This window comes from Trachemys scripta, chromosome 1 (genome assembly GCF_013100865.1).
Source record: "Trachemys scripta elegans isolate TJP31775 chromosome 1, CAS_Tse_1.0, whole genome shotgun sequence".
In the NCBI taxonomy this organism is placed as follows: Eukaryota; Metazoa; Chordata; order Testudines; family Emydidae; genus Trachemys; species Trachemys scripta.
In genome coordinates, this window is record NC_048298.1 from 217,140,996 (window position 1) to 217,164,136 (window position 23,141).

At 40.6% G+C, this 23,141-nt stretch overlaps 1 protein-coding gene across 1 annotated transcript in view; it reads right to left on the reverse strand.

The window, feature by feature from the left end:
• Nucleotides 1-23,141, reverse strand: part of CLCN4 (chloride voltage-gated channel 4) — a 58,510-nt gene that overhangs the window by 12,587 nt on the left and 22,782 nt on the right. The window contains exons 3-9 of the mRNA XM_034757214.1: nucleotides 19,418-19,517; nucleotides 14,335-14,522; nucleotides 8,054-8,176; nucleotides 5,390-5,596; nucleotides 5,216-5,296; nucleotides 4,065-4,610; nucleotides 789-975 (exon numbers count right to left, since the gene is read on the reverse strand). Of these exons, the coding sequence (XP_034613105.1) occupies nucleotides 789-975; nucleotides 4,065-4,610; nucleotides 5,216-5,296; nucleotides 5,390-5,596; nucleotides 8,054-8,176; nucleotides 14,335-14,522; nucleotides 19,418-19,517 (1,432 nt within the window). The remainder of the gene's footprint in view (nucleotides 1-788; nucleotides 976-4,064; nucleotides 4,611-5,215; nucleotides 5,297-5,389; nucleotides 5,597-8,053; nucleotides 8,177-14,334; nucleotides 14,523-19,417; nucleotides 19,518-23,141) is intronic.

Below are 23,141 nucleotides of genomic sequence, written 5' to 3' on the forward strand. Positions count from 1 at the left end.
AGGTCAAGTAAAAAACGAAGGAAGAAATAACATGCTTGGAATTGATGTTTTCACATTTCCTTTCCATGTACAACTTGGCATTTGATGTACGAGATTTAGTTTATATCACTGGGCTTGCTTTAACAATTAGCATTTAGGACTGAATGGCAGTCCAATTAAAGTTAATAGCAAAATTCACATTGAATTCAAAGGAACCAGGCTTTGAACCTATAATCAGAGATGAAAGACTGAATATAGCCTGCGTGAGTGGTAATGGGATACAGACCTTTCACTTCCAGATCAATTATTTCAATTTGGGCAAAATGTGTAGTGACCAAATATGGCTTTCCTTGGCTCAATAGTGGAATATTTTAAATCAGCGGATAATTACAGTGGAAATCACAACCATCGCAAATGAGCAAGCCTCTTGGAAGAGTTTTCCTGCTCTTTATAAAAAAGAAAACTCATGTTCTTTTTATAACTCTCTCCCCACTCACCCCAATATTGTTTGCAATTGACATCCTTTTTGGCAGATTCAACAGAGAGGACTAAGTGTAACTGGGCAGGGACAACTAACTACCCCCTCTCCTCTAGACTACGTTTAAAGTACACCAACGTAAGGAAGAGTTCAGTGCTACTGCCTGTGCTGTTCCTGATCGTATAATTTGTTTCCAGGATTGTCAGAGTGGCAAACTTGCATGCTTCCATGAGCATGAAATTCTCTTAACAATTTAAAAAACCCACAGTACATCTGGAAAACATCTTGTAGCACACACACACAAATAAATAAAGACCGCCACTTACTGTACCTAAACATGCTGCAGCTCCCACCATAGCATAAAGCCCTGGGGTGACACAATCCGCTCCGGGTCTACACCAGTTCCTGAAGATGATCCAGTCATGATGATGGTAGGCCAGCTGCTCTACTCCTATTCCAACCATTCTACCAGCCATGGCTCCCACAGCCATGCTGGGAATAAAGAGGCCTGAAGGGATCTTAAATGAAATACAGACAAGTGATCATTTTGACCAAAAAGTCTCAGCTATGCATGTAAGACATATAGTTATAGAATACCAACATCCCTTATCGGAGCCAGTGCCAGACCCCACAACTCTCCGGAAATCTTAGCGGATCTTCTCCTTGGTCTGAGATGGTCCTCTGCAATGACTGGAATTATACTGATACTTAAAAAGTAAAATATAATTTAAATACATGCTTATCTATTTGATCTAATCCTAGTTCCTGAATCCACACCAACTTTAATTTCTCAGTATTGGTATGAGCAATCTTCTTTTTTAAATTCAAAATTTGCACATTGCATAGTTTTAATTTCTCCTCTTCTGAAGGCGTAGCTTTTTTGTGTGTCATAAGTTTGAAAAGTATAGGCTTAACTGTAAATAGCATCTAGAAATGAACCTCTATCATATGGGATACTTTAAAACTTTATTACTGCTGTTCACCTTTATTTATTAAATATCAGTATAATTTAGATTGGATTTTAAATTAAACGTCAAACAGCATACAAATTGAAATGAGGAATCTGATGCTCATAGATGAAATGAGGTAGCTCGTTTCTTCATCTGAATTTGCTATACACCTTCCAGGAAGCGTTATGAATCAGTGCCTTGCTGTCTGATGTACAGTCAAGTCACAAGGCACTAAGCAATACTAGAGAAAAGAAGAAATGAGAGAACCAATCGCTCTAGCTTGGCTAAGTCACTTTTCTGTAAAATATCGAGCATGTCTTTCAGGTAGGAGAGAGATTTATTGGTGGGAAAGAAATTATTTGGTAGCCAATTATAAATTCTGTAGGGTTTTAAAAATATCTTTTTAATTCTGAAAATGAAGTTAGAGCTGGTGAAAAAGTGCCAAAACCTGGAGGCTGAAATCCTCTCTCTACCCAAAGGAAAGGTATGGCACTGGTAGCAGCAGTGCTAGTTTCCCCAGTGTTCTCATTCCTGTTCAGGTACGACCTTCTCTAGAGAGTGTTAAGCCTCTTTGCCTGTTCTCTCCTCGGGTTCTCTGCTGACACTACCAATTGATGCTGGTGTCTACTAAAGCAGTGCTTCTCAAAGCCAGTTGGCTGCTTGTTCAGGGAAAACCCCTGTCAGGCCGGGCCAATTTGTTTACCTGCTGCGTCCAGCACATCCCTCAGCCTGCGCCACTTCCCGCAGCCCCCATTGGCCTGGACCGCTGGGGCTTTCCCTAAACAAGCAGCGACCGGTCTTTGAGAAGCACTGCACTAAAGAACTGTACTGAGAACTTTTAGCTACTGAACAGCCATAATGATAACTTTGTGCCAGTATCAACCTCAGCCACATCTGAACTTGAGACTTCATCAGTGAAAGGCGTCACCATCCTATTTCAAATCCTCCTCCAGTTCCATCAAGTTATATTAAATCCACGGGAATCTAAGAACACTTAACTTGAACTCTGTTTGTTCCTACAACTCAGGAAATCTACTAAAATTGAGAGATAGTGTTAATAATATTTTAATCATTAAATGGTTTTTTATTATTAACAATATCCCCAGTGTAAGAAAACCCATGTTTCTTGACTTAGATTATCCTATTATTATTCCCAAAGACAACTACAGAGTGAAACCTTATAAAACAAACTAACTGAGTTAAATCTAGTAAGAGTAGCACCATAAGGAGAACCCCAAGTTTGAGTATCACATGGAAAAAATACTAGGCCTTTTAGGTTATGGATCCTCAGTTCAAGCTTATTTTGCAAGATAGACTTTAATGGGTTTTAGCTTAGCATATGGCACTGATACCATATTAAAGTGGGTGGCTCAGCAGAACTTGATTCATTCTGCTATGGGCAGATCCTAAATTAGACACTGAGAAAATAGCAGTTGGTTAGGTTAGCAAAATAATCACACTGTTGGGTTTATTTCAATGGTTTCGCTTTTTTGGAATAAAACCATCAATATATTTATGTGAATGCGAGCTACTAGTTTATACAGACAAATGTATGTTTAGAAATGGGCCCCATCACCAACCGTATAGCCACAACTTGCCTCTGCCCACTTTGTGTAGTTTGGGCTTGGATAAAATGGAATCTGGACCACAAAGCCCCTGTTTGTTTGGAGTGGAGGGGTTTAAACCAAAATAACCCTTGATTGCTCTAGGTTCATGTTTAAACAGCACCTTTTTTCTTTTAGCCATTTGGTCTGATGTACAGAACTCTATTTCCCCTTTCTTTCTAAAAAGCAAAACTTGACAAACACAATGAGGGAAAAAAATAAAACAAACCAATAAAACCCACACTGATGGAATATTATAGCTGAGCTTTTAGTTAAAATTTTGCACATTTGCATAATCTCGTGAGCTTTTAAATGTAATAAATAGTCAGTAAATTCAAACTTATGGCTCCCACAATCAGTGCAACTTGGCTACACTGCACTATATTGAGACAAAAATTCAACAACGTATACGGCAACATAAAATACTCCATATTTCCAAGGGAGCTGAATTTCAGTTGAAGTGGGAATCATGCTGAATTGACTTACTGGCAAAAGTGAATTCAAATGCTCAAGTACAATATCTTTTTTTTTAAACCAAGAAAAATCAAAGAAACCTAGAAGATACAACAAGGGTGCTCATTCCAATACTGTCTTTTTTGTATCTAATGCAAGTTGATGAGAAGCAGGGGAAGCGAGTCATACAAAAATAGATAGCATGCTACAGCTAAATTGAGTTACTCTGTATATTACAATGAAATACAAACACTGAATGAAAGACATGAGATAGTTATGTGATAGCATCTTACAATTCACCCCTGACACCATGGGTGTCTGTGGAACTTTTGCTAATTTCTGAATCTTTAGATGAATCTGTTGTCATCAAAGCAGAATCCTAATTAAGCCTTAATTTTCTGAATGATAGCTGAGCTTTTAGTTAAAATTTTGCGTCAGAATTTGCATGTTCTCATACATATCCCTGGTATTATGCCAGATGTATGTAACCTGAACATGACACTCTAAGTTCTAATATTAACCAGGTCTTGTCATGCAAAAGTCTAGCTTCAACACGCAATATGGATTGCAGCAGTGAACTTTACACACCCTCCAACTTACCTTCATACCAAAAGTAAATATTGTGATGATAATTTTAAAAATCAGAGCCAGGGCCAGCTGCCACATTGCAGTGTAGACTCCGAAGCCAGCAGGTCTGTCAGGGATGTCATCTACAGGCCTGGTCATGTTTGGGTCATTAATATAGTCACAGAGTTGTGAGGACTCCAAAGCACCACAGTCATTGAAAAGCTCAGAGATCAGCTCACTGGTGCTCCTCCGGGTGTATGGATTAGGATAGGCGATGATGGCAGTGATAGCAGTTACCACAATGACCTCTAGGACCGGATACTTCCCAAGCCTGGTTGTTTTGCGCCTCCTGCACCATGCAATGTTGCAACGGATAAAGAGCGTCCCCCACAGACCTCCAAAGACCCCAAGCAGAATGAATGGGAAAAGTTCAGCCATATACCAGGGGGTGTGGTACTCCACATAAAAAAGAACCAGTCGGCTGTTTCCAAACGGATTGATGGACCTCAGAGTAAAGGCAGCCACAAGAGCAGCAAAAAATGACCTCCAGAGGGTTTTCAGGGGAAAATAATAACTAACCTAAAACAAACAGAGACAGTGAATGCTTAACTGAGCGGGAGGTAAGGTGTTTGATTTAATTACTCTCTTTTCTGTAGCACCACAAGCCCTACTGCATTCCGTCTGTGGTTAGTCTGACTTTACATACATGGGTGTGTCTGCAACCAGAACGTGGTCACACATCTGTAAGGAAAGGCATTTTCAGACTTGAGGAGGAAATTGCGAACAATGGAAAATGAACGTGAGATGAATCATAAAGCAAGCTGTTGAACAGTTATGATCTCTAGACATGTGGTAGCAAGTTTCTGTAATCTTTTGTTAGAATGCTCAAGGCGTACACCTTTTCATATGGAGGCAAATGCTGAACACACACAGCACAACCATGCCTTTGGTTATCTCCAGGAGACTATTACTCCTCTTCCGCCAACATTATGCTAATCTACAGGATTACTTCTTATTGGCAACAACTACAGATTACATATACTTATATATGGCATAACAATATTGGGAAAATAAAAAGGATTCTTAAGGAAGGAATCAAGGGAAAGTATTTTTACTGATGCAAACGAATTCTGCAAACATACACTATGAAAGTGAAACACAGCTGATTCACTGGTAGCTCTTACCTCTTCCAGGCTAAAAAGTACACCACCAATTGGAGCACCAAAAGCAACAGAGACTCCTGCAGCAGCTGCAGCTGAAAGCACCTGCAACAAAAAGATTTGCATACAAGGCATGAGCCCTTTGAGTTGTTGACTATATTTAAGGAGAAAGAAATGACAATCTGAGTCCAAGCTCACCTCTCTCCTCTTTCCTTCATTCTTGCTGTACTTTGAGAAGAGGCTGCTGAAGAAGTTACCACAGCAACAAGCCACATGCACTAAAGGACCTTCTTTGCCGAGGCTGAGGCCCGAAGACACGACCAGAACCAAGGTGACTGTTTTGATTAAGAGTGTCCACTTCCCCAGGTAGCCCCTAATAATGAAACCACTCAGGATGGTTTTTATCTGGAAGGCAGGAAGAATAGATTGAAGAACTAAATAAACTTCTGCAACTTCAATTTTGCAAAAACAATTTAACAGCTATAGTAGACAAAGCATTGCTTGAAAGAAGCCAGTGATGCACAGAGCAAAAGATTAAGACAACTTTTCTACAGTGGTATTGTACTAGTGGTTAACATGAGTAGTAGGTAAACATGGCAACAATTTTACAAGCTAGTTATTGTGGGTGGACGCCTGCCTCTGTGAAGTCAACAGGATGCTGCCCATGTGGATTGTCTTTTAGGATCAGAGCTTAAGTCAGATGCAAATAAGTGTCACCAAAAAAAATAATAATAATAATAATTATAGTGGGGGGCAGATCCCATAAACAGAAAATGTTTTGTTATTTCTAAAAATCCCATCACAAAAAAATATTACAGTGCCATGAAACTGAATCTGGCAGAGATCTTGGTTTTAACAAGTGTCTCTTAATTTTTTTAAAATATGGATCAAATCTTGCCATATTTACAGACAAAGTCAACAGGCAAAAATCTGATTTGGAATTTACCTCTAAAACATATCTAAATTGAAGGTAACTCTAGCATATACACATTACTTGCCACCATTCTTAGCAGTGAGTTTTATTTTTCTACATCCTGTTCCAGCAATCCAGTCCAGTGGGACTAGGACATGGGGCTGGGTTGGCATCTGAAGTGGCACAGTTTCTGATGGGAGTTCCTTTACTGACTGCAGTGTAAAAGGAATTCACTGAGCGTGTTCAAGCAATAGCAGTTTTAGTGTGCCTTGTAGCCCTTTGAGAGGGAAGGAACTATGATTTACTATATGTTTGTACAGTGCCTACATTGCTAGAGTGCGTGACCTGGTTAGCTTATAGGCATTAAAGCAATATACACGTAAAATAATAATAAAAAATCCTTTACAAGATTATAGCACGAGTTAAGACCATCAGGACTTTAAAAGTGAGAACCAACTAAGCTGTGTCAATTTAAGTACACACCATTCCAAGTTCCAGTTTACATGGATTGATTCTCCCCCCTTCCTTTTTTCCTTTGTATTCTTCCCCAAAGATATAAAGAAATAAATCAATCTCTAAGAAAGTTTTCTAAAAGTACACTCAAATCAATATTGAAATTAAGTTTTTGGCTTTGGTGTTTGTTGATTTTTAAACTTCTCAAAATTTTGCAAATGAAAAGTTTTTCATCAAAAAGTGGCTTTTTTTTAACTTCTGACTTTTCTGACTTAATTATCAGAATTTTTATCCAAAATGTAATCAAAACCAGTAGACATTTTCATTTATTAAAATTCAGGTTTTCTGTAAGTGAAAATGTTTGATAATATTTTTATTAACATTTTTTTAAAAGTTACAACAAAAATTGAAAAAAAATTAAAATAGCTTCATATTGACACCTGAGCAATGGAAACAATGTCAATATTTCAGGAGGGTTTTGCAATTATTTTTTCCAACCAGTTCCAGATTTTTGATGAATCAGTTTTAGATTTCTTGGATTGCTCTCCTAGAGGTGAGGAAAGGAGCAAACAGCTCTGTACACTGAATTAAATCTAAAGAAGAAGGATAAAACTTTCAAAGACTGAAGCTTAAATTTAGACTCCGAAATCCATATGGAGGTTCTTAAACAATAATACCCAGCTGTTATTTAGCACTTTTTTTTAAATAAGTGTCTGACATGTTTTATTAAAGTATTGAGTAACCTGTAGATCTCCTTGATTTCAAGGTCACTCATTTAAGAATCCAAATATGGATTTAGGGCCAAATTTTCACGTGACTGGTGACTTTGGTTGCCTGAATGTTGGGCACCCAGCTTGACACACCCGATTTTCAGAAAATCAGAGCCTTTAAAGGAATTCCAAATGGTGGGCTCCCAAAAATTGAGGAGCTCAAAATCACTAGTTACTTTGGAAAGCTTGGTCTTGAATCTTCCTCTCTTCCCTTTCCCTCCCTCCCATCCCCTGCTTAAATCTTGGCCTAAACTTTTATCTTCTCCCTTATAATTGGAACATGTAATTGTATCTGCTGGACTTCCAGGCAAATATTTATGTGTAACCCACTGATGAGTATGCACTATGGCCCCCCTCTGTGTCCAATCGACAGAGGATATGAATTGTTACAGCCCAGCTAGGGAGTCTTGGATCTTTAGCTCAAGTTGTAGCAGTTCATGCTTTTAGCTCTGGGAATGTCCAGTTCAGTCCTTGGGTTGCTGGCCAAAACAACAGCCATTGCATATGCCTTTGAGTGGAGTCTAAGATGAAGAATTTAGATCGGTAACATGAACACAGCTTAGGCAAAAGGCATAATATAAAGACATGTCCAGTGGGGGGAAAAAAATTAAAATGCCTTGCTTCTGCTTGTTCATATACCAAAGGCATAGCTATACGATAGCACAGGTTTGGAACATGAAATGGTTTTTCAGTTTTTAAATTTGCATCCATCTGGAAGAAACTCACCTCTGGAATCCCAGAACCACAGGCATAAGGAGCAAACACCCTGACCAGGGAGACTGCCAGGAAAGCAAAAGATAGAGCCCACATAATGTACAGAAAATAGTTTAGAATGTAAGCACTTGCACCCTGGAAAAATAACAGCAAAAACACTGTTAGACAAATGCAATGAAATAACCTTATGTTTCTATTAGGATTAGGAGTGGGGTGGAGCAGGTTCTGTTCAATTACTGCAACACTAGTAGTATGTTTGAAGCTGCTTTTGCCTCAGTAAATGTGAACATTTGCACTTTTTTGTGCTCCACAAACGTATATAGATGCAGCATCTTAGTTTATTTAAATCAATCTATATGGTGTCTTTTGTAAGGTTCTCACGCACTGTACAAAATACCAAACTAAACACTTAAACAGTTGAAAGAAAAGGTAAGCACATATACACATATACACAGTCCAAATAACATCAAACAAATCTGGCACCAGGGCAAACCCAGTTACAGCCAGAAAAAAATACCTCAAAGGAGGGATTTGCAACGTACTTTAAAGTCAGCCAATGAGAGACAGCGGCTGGCCTCTCTGGGGACACTGTCTGAGATTTTCAAAGCCGGTGATTTAGCAACACTTCTCCATTAATTTTAATAGAAGGGCCAAGACCAGAACCACCCTGGCTAATTGTAATGATCAGGCAGGGACATAGTATGCGAAGTGATCAATCCAGTTCTGAGGGTTTCGATTATGAAGAGGCTCCCCATACTAAGTCTGATACCTTAAATTATATTCTTTGGTGTAATAGCAGCCAGTGCACCTCACAGAACATGGGTATAACTGAATTCCTCACTCTTATCTGAAGGTATAAGGTAAATGACTCATTCTGCAGTGGTCGCAGCCTCCAAAGCAATTTGAAAGGACGCCCAATTATGAATGTATTACAGTTGTTTATCCTGTGACAAAAGCATAAGCAATCATGCTGAGACCTGTACTCAAGATAAACAGATGGGCTTTCCCACCAGGATGGAAATGGTAATGGTAATAGCCACTCTAAATCACTGTTGTAACTGCGGAGTGAGCAGTCACTGGTTACCTCCAAGTTCCACACCCATCTCCAGTGACACGATTCTCCCTGGAATGGACATACAAAAACTGCCCAAGTTTTCCTCAAGACACTTTTCCCTACCCATGAGCACGACCTTGACCTTTTCTGTGTTGAGTTTCAACTGGATGTGTCCATCCAAATAATAAAGCCATCTAGACCAGGGGTTCTCAAAGTGACCCCTTTCACATAGCAAGCTTCTGAGTGTAACCCCCTTATTGTACCAACAGGGGGGAGGGATAGCTCAGTGGTTTGAGCATTGGCCTGCTAAACTCAGGGTTGTGAGTTCAATCCTTAGGGGGGCCATTTAGGGATCTGGAGCAAAAATCTGTCTGGGGATTGGTCCTGCTTTGAGCAGGTGGTTGGACTAGATGACCTCCAGAGGTCCCTTCCAACCCTGATATTCTATGATTAAAAACGCTTTTATACCTATTTAATACCATTATAAATGCTGGAGGCAAAGTGGGGTTTGGGGTAGAGGATGACAGCTCACAATCCCCCATGTAATAACCTTGTGACCCCTGAGGGGTCCCAAACCCCAGTTTGAGAACCCCTGATTTAGACACTCCAATAGCCAAAAAAGAGCCCATAATGGACGGATCCAATAGGTGCCATGGAGCTGTGATTCATCAGTCTAAAGATGACAATATGATGCATACCTTTAAAGGTTCTCCCTCTGCTGCCTGATGGCCCAGAACAGAGACAAGGGAAGCCTCTGCATGAAGACTAGTAGTGTCCATAACCTATATTTGAGGTTCTGGGAGTGCTTTTTCAGATGGGAAAGGATTAAGATGAGACAGTGCTGCGTGTGAGACAATCAAGGAAGTCTGTGTTAACTACTCCTATTCTGTTCCAGTTCCCAATGCTGAAAAACCTATGTTCCAATCTCATGAATGACAAAGCAGACAAGGCCATGATGGTCCCTGTTTGCCAAACATGCCATAACAATAACTAATTCTAGCATAATCCTAGAGATTTCTATCCAAATACAATATCAATGATTGGCCTTGCTGATAACAGCAGAAGAGCAGAGTGTTATCAACTGCCATGACCCAAGACTTAAGTCATAAATTCCACACTTATCACGGACACCCATCCATAGTCATAGTGGATTTTTATTGTTCCAACTGAAAAATGTTTATTTAATTGCCCCATGAATGTCTTCTCCCTAGTGCTTTCAATTAGAGACTCAATGGTAATATTCACTATTCCCTTAGAGCAGTGGTTCTCAACCAGGGGTCCAGGGCCCCCTGGGGGGCCGCAAGCAGGTTTCAGGGGTCCGCCAAGTAGGGCCGGCATTAGACTTGCTTGGGCCCAGGGCAGAAAGCTGAAGCCCCACTGTATGGAGTTGAAGCCCAGAGGCCTGAGCCCCTCCACCGGGAGCTGAAGCTGAAGTCTGAGCAACTTAGCTTCATCGGGCCCCGGGGCAGTTGCCCGGCTTGCTACCCCCTAATGCTGGTCCTTGCTTTTATATGCAGAAAAACAGTTGTTGTGGCACAAGGGGGCTGTGGAGTTTTTAATAGGGCATTGGGAGGCCTCAGAAAGAAAAAGGTTGAGAACCCATGCCTTAGAGGACAGTGTGGGTTTGCAGTCCCAGGGCCAGATCTCATCTCAACTACGCCAGCTCATCTGGTGAGAATTTGGCTGTAAAACATTGGGCTAAAGCAGCTATTTTGCTTCTTAATTCAATTAAGCTGTACCATATTTGTTTCTTTTGTCAGACTTCTTTTTCAAATCTGAGATGTAAAGACTGCAGATCTGTTTTATGTATTTGCTACAGACACACATACATATACTGCATTATACTTGGTCAGCCTAGTAGGATCCCACTTATTTTGCACGACTACCTCACTAGGGATAACATTCATCCTCACATTCTCCAAATATTTGACATATGAACATAAGAGCGGCCATACTGGGTCAGGCCAAAGGTCCATCTAGCCCAGTATTCTGTCTTCTGACAGTGGCCAATGCCAGGTGCCCCAGAGTGAATGAACAGAACAGGTAATCATCAAGTGATCCATTCCCTGTCGTCCATTCCCAGCTTCTGGTAAACAGAGGCTAGGGACACCATCCCTGCCCATCCTGGCTAATAGCCATTGATGGACCTATCCTCCATGAACTAGACACGTGGTCACAGGCAAGATTCAGTTCTTTTTTGAACACTTATAGTCATAAACTTTCGGAACTTTAAACAGCAGTTTCTAAAGATTAATAAGTTCTTTCAGAAGAGAAGTAGTAGTGACCCAGCCACACTTTTAGCTGCCATCACCAAGACCTGATTGAGGAAGGCACTTACTCACATGCTTAAATTTAAGCCTATGAGTCGACAGTCGGAGTCAACACTCTAGGCCAAAATAGATGGCTCCAGTGATTACCCGAGGCAAGTTTAGTCTCCACAAAGAGGATGACATGTATCCTACTTTTACAGTCTTCTCTGCTGGCTGTTTAAAGGAGTGGCACTGGCAGTGGAATAGGATAGTGGTTCTCAACCAGGGGTATGTGTATCCCTGAGGGTATGCAGAGGTCTTCCAGGGGTACATCAGCTCATCTAGATATCTGCCTAGTTTTACAAAAGGCTGCAGAAAAAGCACTAGCAAAGTCAGTACAAACTAAAATTTCATACAATGACTTGTTTATACTGCTCTATTTACTGTACACTGAAATGTATGTAAAATATTTATATTCCAATTGATTTATAATAATATGGTAAAAATAAGGAAGTAAGCAATCTTTCAGTAATAGTGTGCTGTGACACTTTTGTATTTTTATGTCTGATTTTGTAAACAAGTAGTTTTTAAGTGAGGTGAAACTTGGGGGTACGCAAGACAAATCAGACTCCTGGAAGGGGTACAATAGTCTGGAAAGGTTGAAAGCCACTGGAATAAGGGAAGGAAAGAGCACAGGATTGAATGGATGGCCCACACAGGTAACCTGTATAATAAGGAGTCGGGAAGAAAATATGGTCTGGTGCATAGTCTGATTTATTTTCATGTTTTCTCTAAATTAAATCTGCTTTTTGGGGGGAGGTTTCATAGAAAGACTATAATTAAAATAATATTGACAGATCCTATAGGATGTGTCAGAATTCATAGTGGCAACATATTTAAGGGGCTGAAAGCAGCCATAATGCCCAAAACCACAGGGAAGAAATGGTTTGCAAAAAAAATCTATCTACATCTAGGGCTCCAAAATGTCATATTCAGTTAGACATGATAAGCAGAGCCACAGCTGTGCATAAAATAGAAGAGTCTGAACAGATTACATCTGGGAAAAACCCTCCAAGAACTTTTTATGTAAAATGTTCTGTGAATTGTTCCCTCTGTACACTCAAGGCAACCAGTTCTTTTCACTGTGCTTGTGTCTGTTGTTTGGATGTCTTCAGCAAGGTGTAGTAACTTAAGCATGAGAACAAAAATCCCTCTCTGTACTGACTGTAATTAAATCAATCTTGATTGTTTTTAGAAGTTCTACAAGGCTTTGAGAAGCCTGCAGAGTTTGTACAGAGGTAGGACTGACTTTCTGTTGTATGTGGGCCCCTGATCCCTGATTGGTGCCTCTAGATGCTACCATAATATAACAACAATATTAATACAGTTAGATCTACTGACTATAGCAGCCAGGGAGACGCGAGAAGACTGAAGATCTTAGAAGCTCCGTTGGTCTTGGGGAGTCGCCAGAATCAGGTCAAACTAATATGGTGTCAAGTATCAGAGGGGTAGCCGTGTTAGTCTGTATCCACAAAAACAACGAGGAGTCTGGTAGCACCTTAAAGACTAATAGATTTATTTGGGCATAAGCTTTCATGGGTAAAAAACTCACTTCTTCAGATGCATCTGTTAGTCTTTAATGTGCCACCGGACTCCTCGCTGTTTTTGTCAAACTAATAGTTATTTTCACTGAAATAATACCCTTGAGGATCAGAAACCTAGCTTGAATATGGTGAAAATATTAACTACATGTGAACTAAAACACCCATCCAGCTATTATGCTTAATGCAATGCATAATATACAGTAGACCTGATGGTTGAGTTTCTGGTGCATATGGGTAAAACGAATATCCTTGAGGGTGTTTTCTATTTATGTCCTCCAAGAAATCAAGTGGCCTGCTGTGGATTTCCTCAAGACAGGGCCTATATCAATTATATGTTCCCCCTGGTTCTTCCTTCCCACCTCTTCTCCATCCAGGGAATTTCTAATAAACTACAACTTCACTCCAGTTCAACAATTTAGCCTGGGACAATGTTTATTTAATGTTACTAAGAAACAACTACCAGTCTATAAATACTGACTAAGACAGTTGAAATGCCATGCAAAGTGCCTCACCCACTGTACAGGAGCGATTCCTGCTTGGTATCTAACAGCGCAGCATATACACACAAGTTCCAGTGAAGTCAGTGAAACAACACCTCTGGAAAATTAGACCAGGCATGTCCACAGACAGTGCAGTCCAGCTAAAACTAAAACAACAGCTTTGGGGTTACTATTAAGAATGACCAAGTTGTTGTTGTACAGTGATGACAGGGTTCTTAGAGACTATATGGAGTTCCAGGTTAAAATTTCACTGCCAAATTAAAGTGAAGGTTGTGGTGTTCTCCCTGATGGAGTCAAACCTTATGTTTATTCTGCTAAATCCCTTAAGCCAAAGATGACTTATCCCATGAGCCCATAAGAGTACATCCAAAACATTTTTTTCCTGAATGAATGAGATTGTAGCAAGCATCAGCTATTTTTTTTAAAAATTGCTGGTGGAGGATACTCACATAACTCTGTTCTCCAGAGAGAGAGAGCGCACGAGATATTGGAGAACATTTTTCGAGCCAAAACTAATCAGGTCAAATTCGTGAATAGTTTCAGGTTGGCCACAACTGCATTTTTTAGCAAATAAATGGCTTGTCTGAAAATTTTCACCCAGATCTAAATGAGGTAATTCTTTTATTCTAGTAAGGATACATTCTCACAGACTTCGTCTCTGCAGCACACATACCCATGAGACCTGGGGCTTATAACAGGCTAAGCAGAAAATGTTTGTGGGAACCCCAGGTAACAATATTGGCAGTACATAACTCTCTATATTGGGGGTTGGGAGGCAGGCTGCTTAAAGAGAATATAACAGAGTAGAGGGGCGGGGGGGGGGGGGGGGAATATTCTGGGAATGGTTAGTATTTACCAGTCTCCAGCCTAACCAGATCTTGCATACCTCAGACTGGTTTACCAGAAGCTCAGACCATTTCTGCCACTTGGGACATTTGTCCCTGTCATCAAATGTGGTTTCATTAGATGTCCAGCAGCACTGCTCATGGCTGTACCAGAATGCAGATAAGCAGACACCCTCTTTCAGATCTGTCATCCAGTCTACAGCTAAATCTATAACTCCAGCTAACGTGCCTGAAAAAAAGATCATGAAATAAAAAATAAAGTTAAGTGGAACACACATTAATCTAATTATATTGAAACAAAACATATTCATGGATCTGAAGGACCAGTTACAATATGAGCATAAAAATGTGCCAGATAATTAGACTGAACAGCTGAAAGTTAGTAGGGAGGAACTGAGCTTCTCCAAAAATATCCTCTCTTCTTCTACATTTTACTGGGCAATGCTTCTTTTTAACACCATAATTCTTATCTTGGCTCTGCCCCTGATAAAATAGGACATCACATTCCAAATACAGACACAGGTCCCAATCCTGCACGCTGATCCATGCCAGCATGTCATTTGACTGCTGGAGTACCAGTGAAGTTAATGGGACTTCACACATGCAGAGAAATCAACGTATACATATCAGACTGCAGGAGGGGGGAAATTGTTCCACATAGTAGATGAGAGGAGGTGTGTGTGCGTGCACACACACACCTATTTCTGTTGGTCCCAGTACACAGATCTTCAAAATGAGCAATTTAAGTAATAAAAATAATGTTAAGGTCCAATCCTGATTTACTGAATTTTATGATAGTTTAGACATTAAGATCAATGGGACTATGATTTAGTCTTTGATATAGATACCTAATAGTAATTCAAGCCCAAGAATAAAAACATCCTTAAAATGCTTTCTTTATTAACTTCATCCTTCATTGCCAGAGTCAGCTTTTTCAAAAATTATACAGAGCAACAGTGACATCCAGTGGCCAAACAATGCTTGAGTATATGCCTTATGCTGTGGATTCCCAGAGAAGATCTTGACTTTCCTGTATAAGTCCTAATCAAACAGCGTAATCTACCATAGCTCTAGTATTGTGAAAACAGAGAAGTCACCTTAGCACCAATGCATTTTGCATCGTGCATAAGACTGTGAAAGCCTGTCTTCCACCACAGTAAAACCTCAAAGTTATGAGCACCAGAGTTACGAACTGCCTGATCAACCACACACCTTATTTGGAACTGGAAGGACACAATCAGGCAGCAGCAGAGACAGAGGGGGTGGGAGGGGAAGCAAATACAGTACAGTACTGTGTTAAACATACTAAAAAAATAAAGGGAAAGTTTAAAAAAAAGATTTGACAAGGTAAGAAAACTGTTTCCAGGCTTGTTTCATTTAAATTAAAGCAGCATTTTTCTTCTACATAGTAAAGTTTCAAAGCTGTATTAAGTCAATGTTCAGTTGTAAACTTTTTAAGAGAATAACCATAACATTTGTTCAGAGTTATGAACATTTCAGAGTTATGAACAACTTCCATTCCCGAGGTGTTCGTAACTCTGAGGTTCTACTGTGATTATTTTGGACTTATTCTACACTGATGTCTCCAGCTGCTGTTATTGAAAAACTATTACAATTGTATTCAAAAGTTAAATTAGAAACAAACTCTTTAAAGACAACTGAAAAGTTTTGCAATAACTTCAAAAGTACATCACATTTATTGTCACGTCAGCAAGAGGGATAATACTTGTCACCACTGTAAGGCCATATGACAACAATAAAGGATTTAAATGTGATATGGGAAGAATCTCTCTCCAAACTAAAGGAGAACACAGATACGCCAATGAGAGGTATGTGAGATCACTAGAGAAGCAAAGGGGAAAGCTGGTGTAGCAATCCAAGTATTTGCTTTTGTAGAGTTAGTTTGATTTTGTTGTTTGTTTGGTTTTTTGTGGCGTGTCATTTCTGGTTGCTCAAGTTTCTATGGAAACAGTGGGCCATATCCTAAGTCGGTGTAAATCACCATAACGCTACTGACCCCAATGTGCCTAGCTAAGTGAGTTTTGCAGTAAGCTCTATGATTTTCAGAAAAACCTCCCACTGATCAGAAGCTTTAACTGGTTCAAGGAAACACAAGATCTGGGACTGGCACAAGGAAACCTCTGCCCTGTCCAAAATGTGCAGAGTTCGGTCTCTACCTCAGCCTCTGATGGACCTCCCTATTTAGCTACACTTCCCAAGCTTCTCTTAAGGTACGTCTACCCTGCACCCTGCTTTTGGCAGCATGTCGAGTACATACACTACGCACACCCCCCAGCAGCGTAGAGGGTAAGGCACAGCTGCCTCCCCCCTCTGCCAGAGCCTTTCACTGATACACGGAGCTACACGTTGCAGTGTGGATGCCGCCTGCTTATTCACTGAGGCGTGTCGCTACACATCCCCTCCATGCTGCCGCCCATGGCGTGCAGTATAGACAGATCCTTAGAGACGCCTTCCACCATGCCCTGTCAGGTAAATCAATACTCGTGTCACTTCAGAGGTGGAGTAAACAAGGACTATAACAGGGGTGGCCAAACTTACTGGCCCTCCAAGCCGCATACGACAATCTTCACAAGTTCAATAGCCGGGGCACACCTGCCAGGAGCTGGGGCTTCAGCGCCATGGAAGGTGCCTGATGGGGCTCAGGGCTTCAGCACAACCCCCGGCAGCACAACATCCAACAGGGCTGAAGCCCCAAGACCCTCCTCCCCGCTGGGTAGAAGCCCCCATCCCACCACCCCACTGCAAGGCAGAGGTCCTGAGCTTCCCCCCACCCCACCAGTCTGGTAGGTGGAGAATGGGGGGGAGGGGTGCTGCCTTGAGCCGCACTTTAACAGTAAAAGAGCTGCATGTGGCTTGTGAGCCACAGTTTGGCCACCCCTGGAGTATAAGATTGTTTTTAACCTTATAAAGTGACTTGTCTAAGGTCACAAAGAAAGTTTGTAACACAGCTGGGAACATATGTCCAGACCTCTGATGTGATAGACTCACATTTCATCCATTACACTATGGTGCCTCTGAGAAAACTGCATAGTTATGCTAGCTGCAAAATGAGGTTGCTGGGGTCAAGTGCTTTGAGATCTGCTAATAGATGAAAGTGCTACACATGTGGCCTACTTTTCACATAAGAAAACTGAGACATGGAAAGGCTGAATGACCTGCCTGGGTAGTACTGTGTGCTAATAGATTAGGTAGAGCCCTATGAGCCAGAAAACCTTGTGCCTGATTTCCGTAAGTGCTGAAAACTCATCACTCCAGGGAAGTCAATGGGAGATGCAGCTGCTCGGAAACCTCAGAAAGTCAGGCTAGTTTAATTGCCTTTCAGTGAGACTTAGGCTCCTAAGTGCCTAAATCACTTTTGAAAATGGGACTTAGCCATCTAGATCCCTTAGGCCTTGCAATGCTGAGTGAAACAACACCTCAACACCTTTAAATATCAGGGCCTGCGTGGCTTTCCCAACGTCACACAGGAAGTTAGTGGCAGAGCCTGCCTCTCAGGCTCCAGGCTAGTTCCCTAAGCACTGGCCTTTTCTTTCTACTACATCAAGCCACCACAGTGATGAAGAAGTGTGCAGAAGACAATCTTGAGGGGTAGTTTGATGTGTTTGGACAGGATCGTTTGGTAAAGGGGATACTGGAAGGCACATTTCCCTAAAAGAGCAGAATTAAATGTGTTGTGTGTTGTCTGTGGTGTACAGTAGTCAAGGAAGTGGTAAGGTGTAGGTCTGTGAGTAGTTAATATCCATTAACTAAGCCCAACCTAACCACAACCTTTTCCCTAGCATAGATGCAGGATAACATGTTTTATTTCGATTTAGCTGGTTGAGATAAAAGGTGTTAACCTGTATCCACATTCGGGGAAAGGGTGGAGTTAGTTAACATGTTAACTAGCTCCATCCTAACCTCAACGCACCCATACAACATACATGAAGGACAACAATTCCATTTGGCATCAACTTTTGAAGTTTCAAAATATTTTGGTTCCACGTTGGAATGAGAGCGCGAGCGAGCATATGTTTTCACTGTACAGCTGGGTAATTGGGTACTGGCTTGGAATGTGGGGGAGACAGGTCCAAGTCCTGATTCAGAGCAGAGCTTTTCTTCCCAACTCAGGCAGAGCACTGACTTGAGCATTTCCCAGATTGGTACCCTAACCACCAGGGGTGGGTGGGTGTGGGTTTTGGGTAAATTTATGTGTCTCCATGAAACAGCATATTTTGCCAAAATTTCACTTCAACAAAAATGCTCCAGCTAGCTTTAGCCATAATGTTCCAGAACAGCTTTCAATCACAGTTCTAAACACGGATATTAAGGGTACTAACTTTACATTTGTTAAACCAGGAGATTCACACTAGTTTTGGTGAGAACATGGTGTGTAAAACTTGGCATCATGCTGTTTCCTAGCAGTCATAATCACATTGACATAACTGAGACAGCATAAAAACTATTCAAGGCCACTGTTTTAGGTTGGTAACATGAGAGCAGCTTTCCAAACTCGAAGACATGCTAAACTGAGCAGGAGACAGGAGCAACTCAGGAAATTAATGAATTTCCCATCTGAGTTTGTTGTTAAATATGTAATGTCTGTCTGACTTGTGAGCAGATCTGGAAGTCAGTCTGAAACTGGTTGTGTGTCTAGTCTTTTTTTTTTTCTTCTTCTTTTTTTCAGGCATATATAAAGAGATAACTCAGTCTACAATGAATCTAGTGCATTAGAGAACTATATTTTCATTGTACTCTACCAGTACTCTCCTCCTGCATCAAATTATCTATCCATGGAATTAAATTCACAAGAGCAAGAAAGGAACATGTGAATCAGAGGCTGAGATAGTCAAAACAGTTCAAGGCACTTCCACTCAGAGGCATGTTTTCAAAAGCAATACAGAAATCACATTACTTGTTAATAGCACTTTTTCTAGGTCAGCACTCAGTGTGAGACTTTCCAAGTGAAGCACTAAAACTGTGTCGGTGCATAACTGTCTCTTTATCTCATCCATCTTGAAAAGTTGGGGACCAGACAAAGTAAGTAAAAGATAAGCAGATGGCTCTGCAGGAAGACTGTGAGAGAGAGTTCCAGACACAGCACTTCTGCTATTGTGCACATACCTGCCAGTAGTCCTATGAGAAGCATTACAACCCATCCTGACCAGGCATCCAACAAACTCTTGATGAACTCCCATATGGATTCCTTACTTTTGCTTGTAATCTGTAAAAATACATACACTGATGCATAAGAGTTGGTTCTGTTGTGTCACATCTACAAGGCAAGACTCTTATTTGAACACATATGGACTGAACACTAAAAACATTGATTGTTTTTACAGAGCTCGTGATCAAGTTGTTTAAAGTGAATTTGTCCAACCTTAACAATTTTACTTATTATTTCAGCTCTAATCCACCAGATTCAATATGTTTTTTCTTCTTTTTTTTTTTTTTTCATATTGACAGATGAAATCCACGAGCAATGAAAGGCAAATTACGACCATCTTTTTGTAGGTCCTGCTCAAGAAACAGGGCGTGCACAATGAGATGATACAACAGTTTTGAAAACAACATTTGCCTGCTTTAGGTATAGATATAACTTGGGCTTTTGTTGATGAGTGCATTTGTGTTTGAGTCTGCATCTCTTACATAAAGTCATACAGTTTTAGGCCAGAAGGCACCACCAGATCATCTAGTCTGACCTTCTGTATATTACGATACAAACATCACCCACCCCTGCAAGCTAAACCCAACAACTGAAATTAAACCAAAGGATTACAGCCCACAGGAGACTAGATTAATGTGTGCCATCATGAGAGAACAGGAAGGAGTGAGATGGACCAAAGCCCAGGGCCTCTGCCATGGCAGAAAATGGATTAAGTGAGATATTCCCAGATAATTCTGGCAATTGACTTGCACCCCCATGCCTATGGGGCAAAAAAAGAAAGCTTATGCTCTAATAAATTTGTTAGTCTCTAAGGTGCCACAAGTACTCCTGTTCCCATAGGCACTGCCAATCTAGCCGAATATCACATATGGCAATCAATTAGACATGGAGCATATGAGCAAGAACCAGTGTGATGTCTTACCAGTGACTTGTATAATGGCATTAATACCTCTCTCTCTAGCTCTACTGGAAATGCTTCGCCTGATACATCCTAGGATTGCTTTTGCCTTTTTCACAGCCTCATCACATTAGTGGGTTATAGTCATCCTGAGATTGACCCACACACCCAAGTCTTTCTCCTCCTCTATTGCTTCCAACCGATGAGCCACCAGATTGAAGCAGACATTCTTATTGTTAGACCCTAAGTGCACTTTGTACTATTGAATTTCATCCCATTTCTATCACTCCAGTCTTCAAGGTCATGCAGATCTTTTTATGTAATATTCCGATCATTCTCTGTATTGAGAATGCCTCCCAACTTTGTATCATCAGCAAATTTCATTAGCACACTCCTACTCTTTGAGCCAAGGTCATTAATAAAAATACTGAATAAGGTTGGACCAAGACTGATCCTCGAGGAACTCCACTAGTAACCTCCCTTCAGTCCGGTAATTCATCTTTCAACACAACCCATTGCCTGCTCTCCTTTAGCCAAATCCTTATTCACCTTAAATGCTTATATCAATCCCTAATTTAACAAATAATTTCCCATGTGGCCCAGCGTCAAATGCTTTACTGAAGTCCAAGTATATTAGATCTACTGCATTTCCCATAGCTAAAAAATCAGTTATTTTGTCAAAGGAGGAAATCAGGTTAGTCTGGCCTGATCTATCTTTGGTAAAACCATGTTACGCTGCATCCCCTTTACCTCTATGACTTTAATTATTCTTTCCTTCATAATTTGTTCTGAAACCTTACATACTACTGAGGTCAGACTAACAGGTCTGTAATTGCCCAGATCACCTTTTTTCACTTTCTTAAATATAGGTACAATGTTAGCTAGTCTCCAGTCATATGGTTCTACCCCAAAAAGATATATTTATTACAAATCCTTGCAATTGGACTAGCAATCTCATGTGCTGGTTCTTTCAGTATTCTGAGGTGGGAATTGTCCGGTATGCCTGATTTGAGTGCATTAAGCTCTTTCTGTTTTTCTTCCACCTCAGATATGGTCATTTCCATTTCTAGACACTGCCTTCATACCCATATTCCATATTATCATCATTATTAAAACCAAGACAAAGTATTCACTTAGTTTTGGGGCCATACCTTGATTATCTTTCATCTCCTTCCCATCCACACTGCATAGTGGCCCAACCTCAACCATCCTTAGTCTACTTCTAGTTATACAGCTAAAAAACCTCATTATTTATTTTAATTTCCTTAGCAAGAACTCATTTAGCTTGACTTTTAGCAATTCTCTCTTTATTCGGGCATTTTCGAACCTCCATAGTGTAGCTTTCTTTGTTGATTAATACCTTTTCCAAATCCTTATAGGCTCTCTGCTTACTCCTAATAACCTTTTTTGAGGTGATTACACTGGTCTACAATTTTTGAGAAGTCGTCTGCTTCAGAGATAAAATGTGCTATTTATTATGTATTTTGATGTGCTGAATTCAAATATGACAATTAAAACAACTGATTGGCTACTGTTTCTAAGATATTTAAGTTTTTACATTTTATGTCTACGTATATTGTGTAGATAGTAGAGTTTTAATCATAAATTGTAAACCTAGGTCTTTTCATGTGTTTATGGTTGCTTTACATGATAATATTTCACCTGTCCTGTTTATGGAACACTTTAAAAATCAGCAAAAGGGTTATATAAATAAAATGTATTATGAAACAAAAGGCAAAAAACTATTCTGTACATAGTTTAGTCCTATTCAGTGTCTACTCGGCACGTCTTGGCTTGTCTCTTGTATTCATTAAATGGACCATCTCTTGTCACTGTCTAGCAATAGTCTGCAAGTATTGATGGGCTCCATTTGCCCTGATAGCGTTTCTCCATTGTTGCAATGTCCTGGTGAAATCATTCGCTGTGCTCGTCGCTCACTGCTCTGCAGTTCGGTGGAAAAAAATCTAGAGGAGAGTGCAAAAAATGTATCTTTAGTGACATGTTGCAACCAAGGCTTTTGTATGCCTTGAGGAGGTTTTCCACCAACAACTTGTAGTTGTCTGCCTTCTTGTTTCCGAGAAAATGTATTGCCACTAACTGGAAGGCTTTCCATGCCGTCTTTTCCTTGCCACGCAGTGCATGGTCAAATGCATCATCTCGAAGAAGTTCACGAATCTGAGGACTAACAAAGACACCTTCCTTTATCTTAGCTTCTCTTAACCTCGGAAATTTTCCACGGAGGTACTTGAAAGCTGCTTGTGTTTTGTCAATGGCCTTGACAAAGTTCTTCATCAGACCCAGCTTGATGTGTAAGGGTGGTAACAAAATCTTCCTTGATTCAACAAGTGGTGGATTCTGAACACCTCCCAGGCTCCAATGACTGTCGGAGTGGACAAGCTTTCTTGATGCAGTGGGAATCTCTTGCATGACTATCCTATTCACGAAGAAAACAGCAGTACTTTGTGTATCCAGTCTGCAGACCAAGCAAGAGAGCAACAACCTTCAAATAGTCACAAAGCTGCCACTGATGTTGGTCATAGTTTATGCACCTCAAAAGTTGTTTCATGTTGTCATAGGTTTCCTTCATATGGACTGCATGACCAACTGGAATTGATGGCAAAACATTGCCATTATGCAGTAAAACAGCTTTAAGACTCGTCTTCGATGAATCAATGAACAGTCTCCACTCATCTGGATCGTGAACGATGTTGAGGGCTGCCATCACACCATCGATGTTGTTGCAGGCTACAAGATCACCTTCCGTGAAGAAGAATGGGACAAGA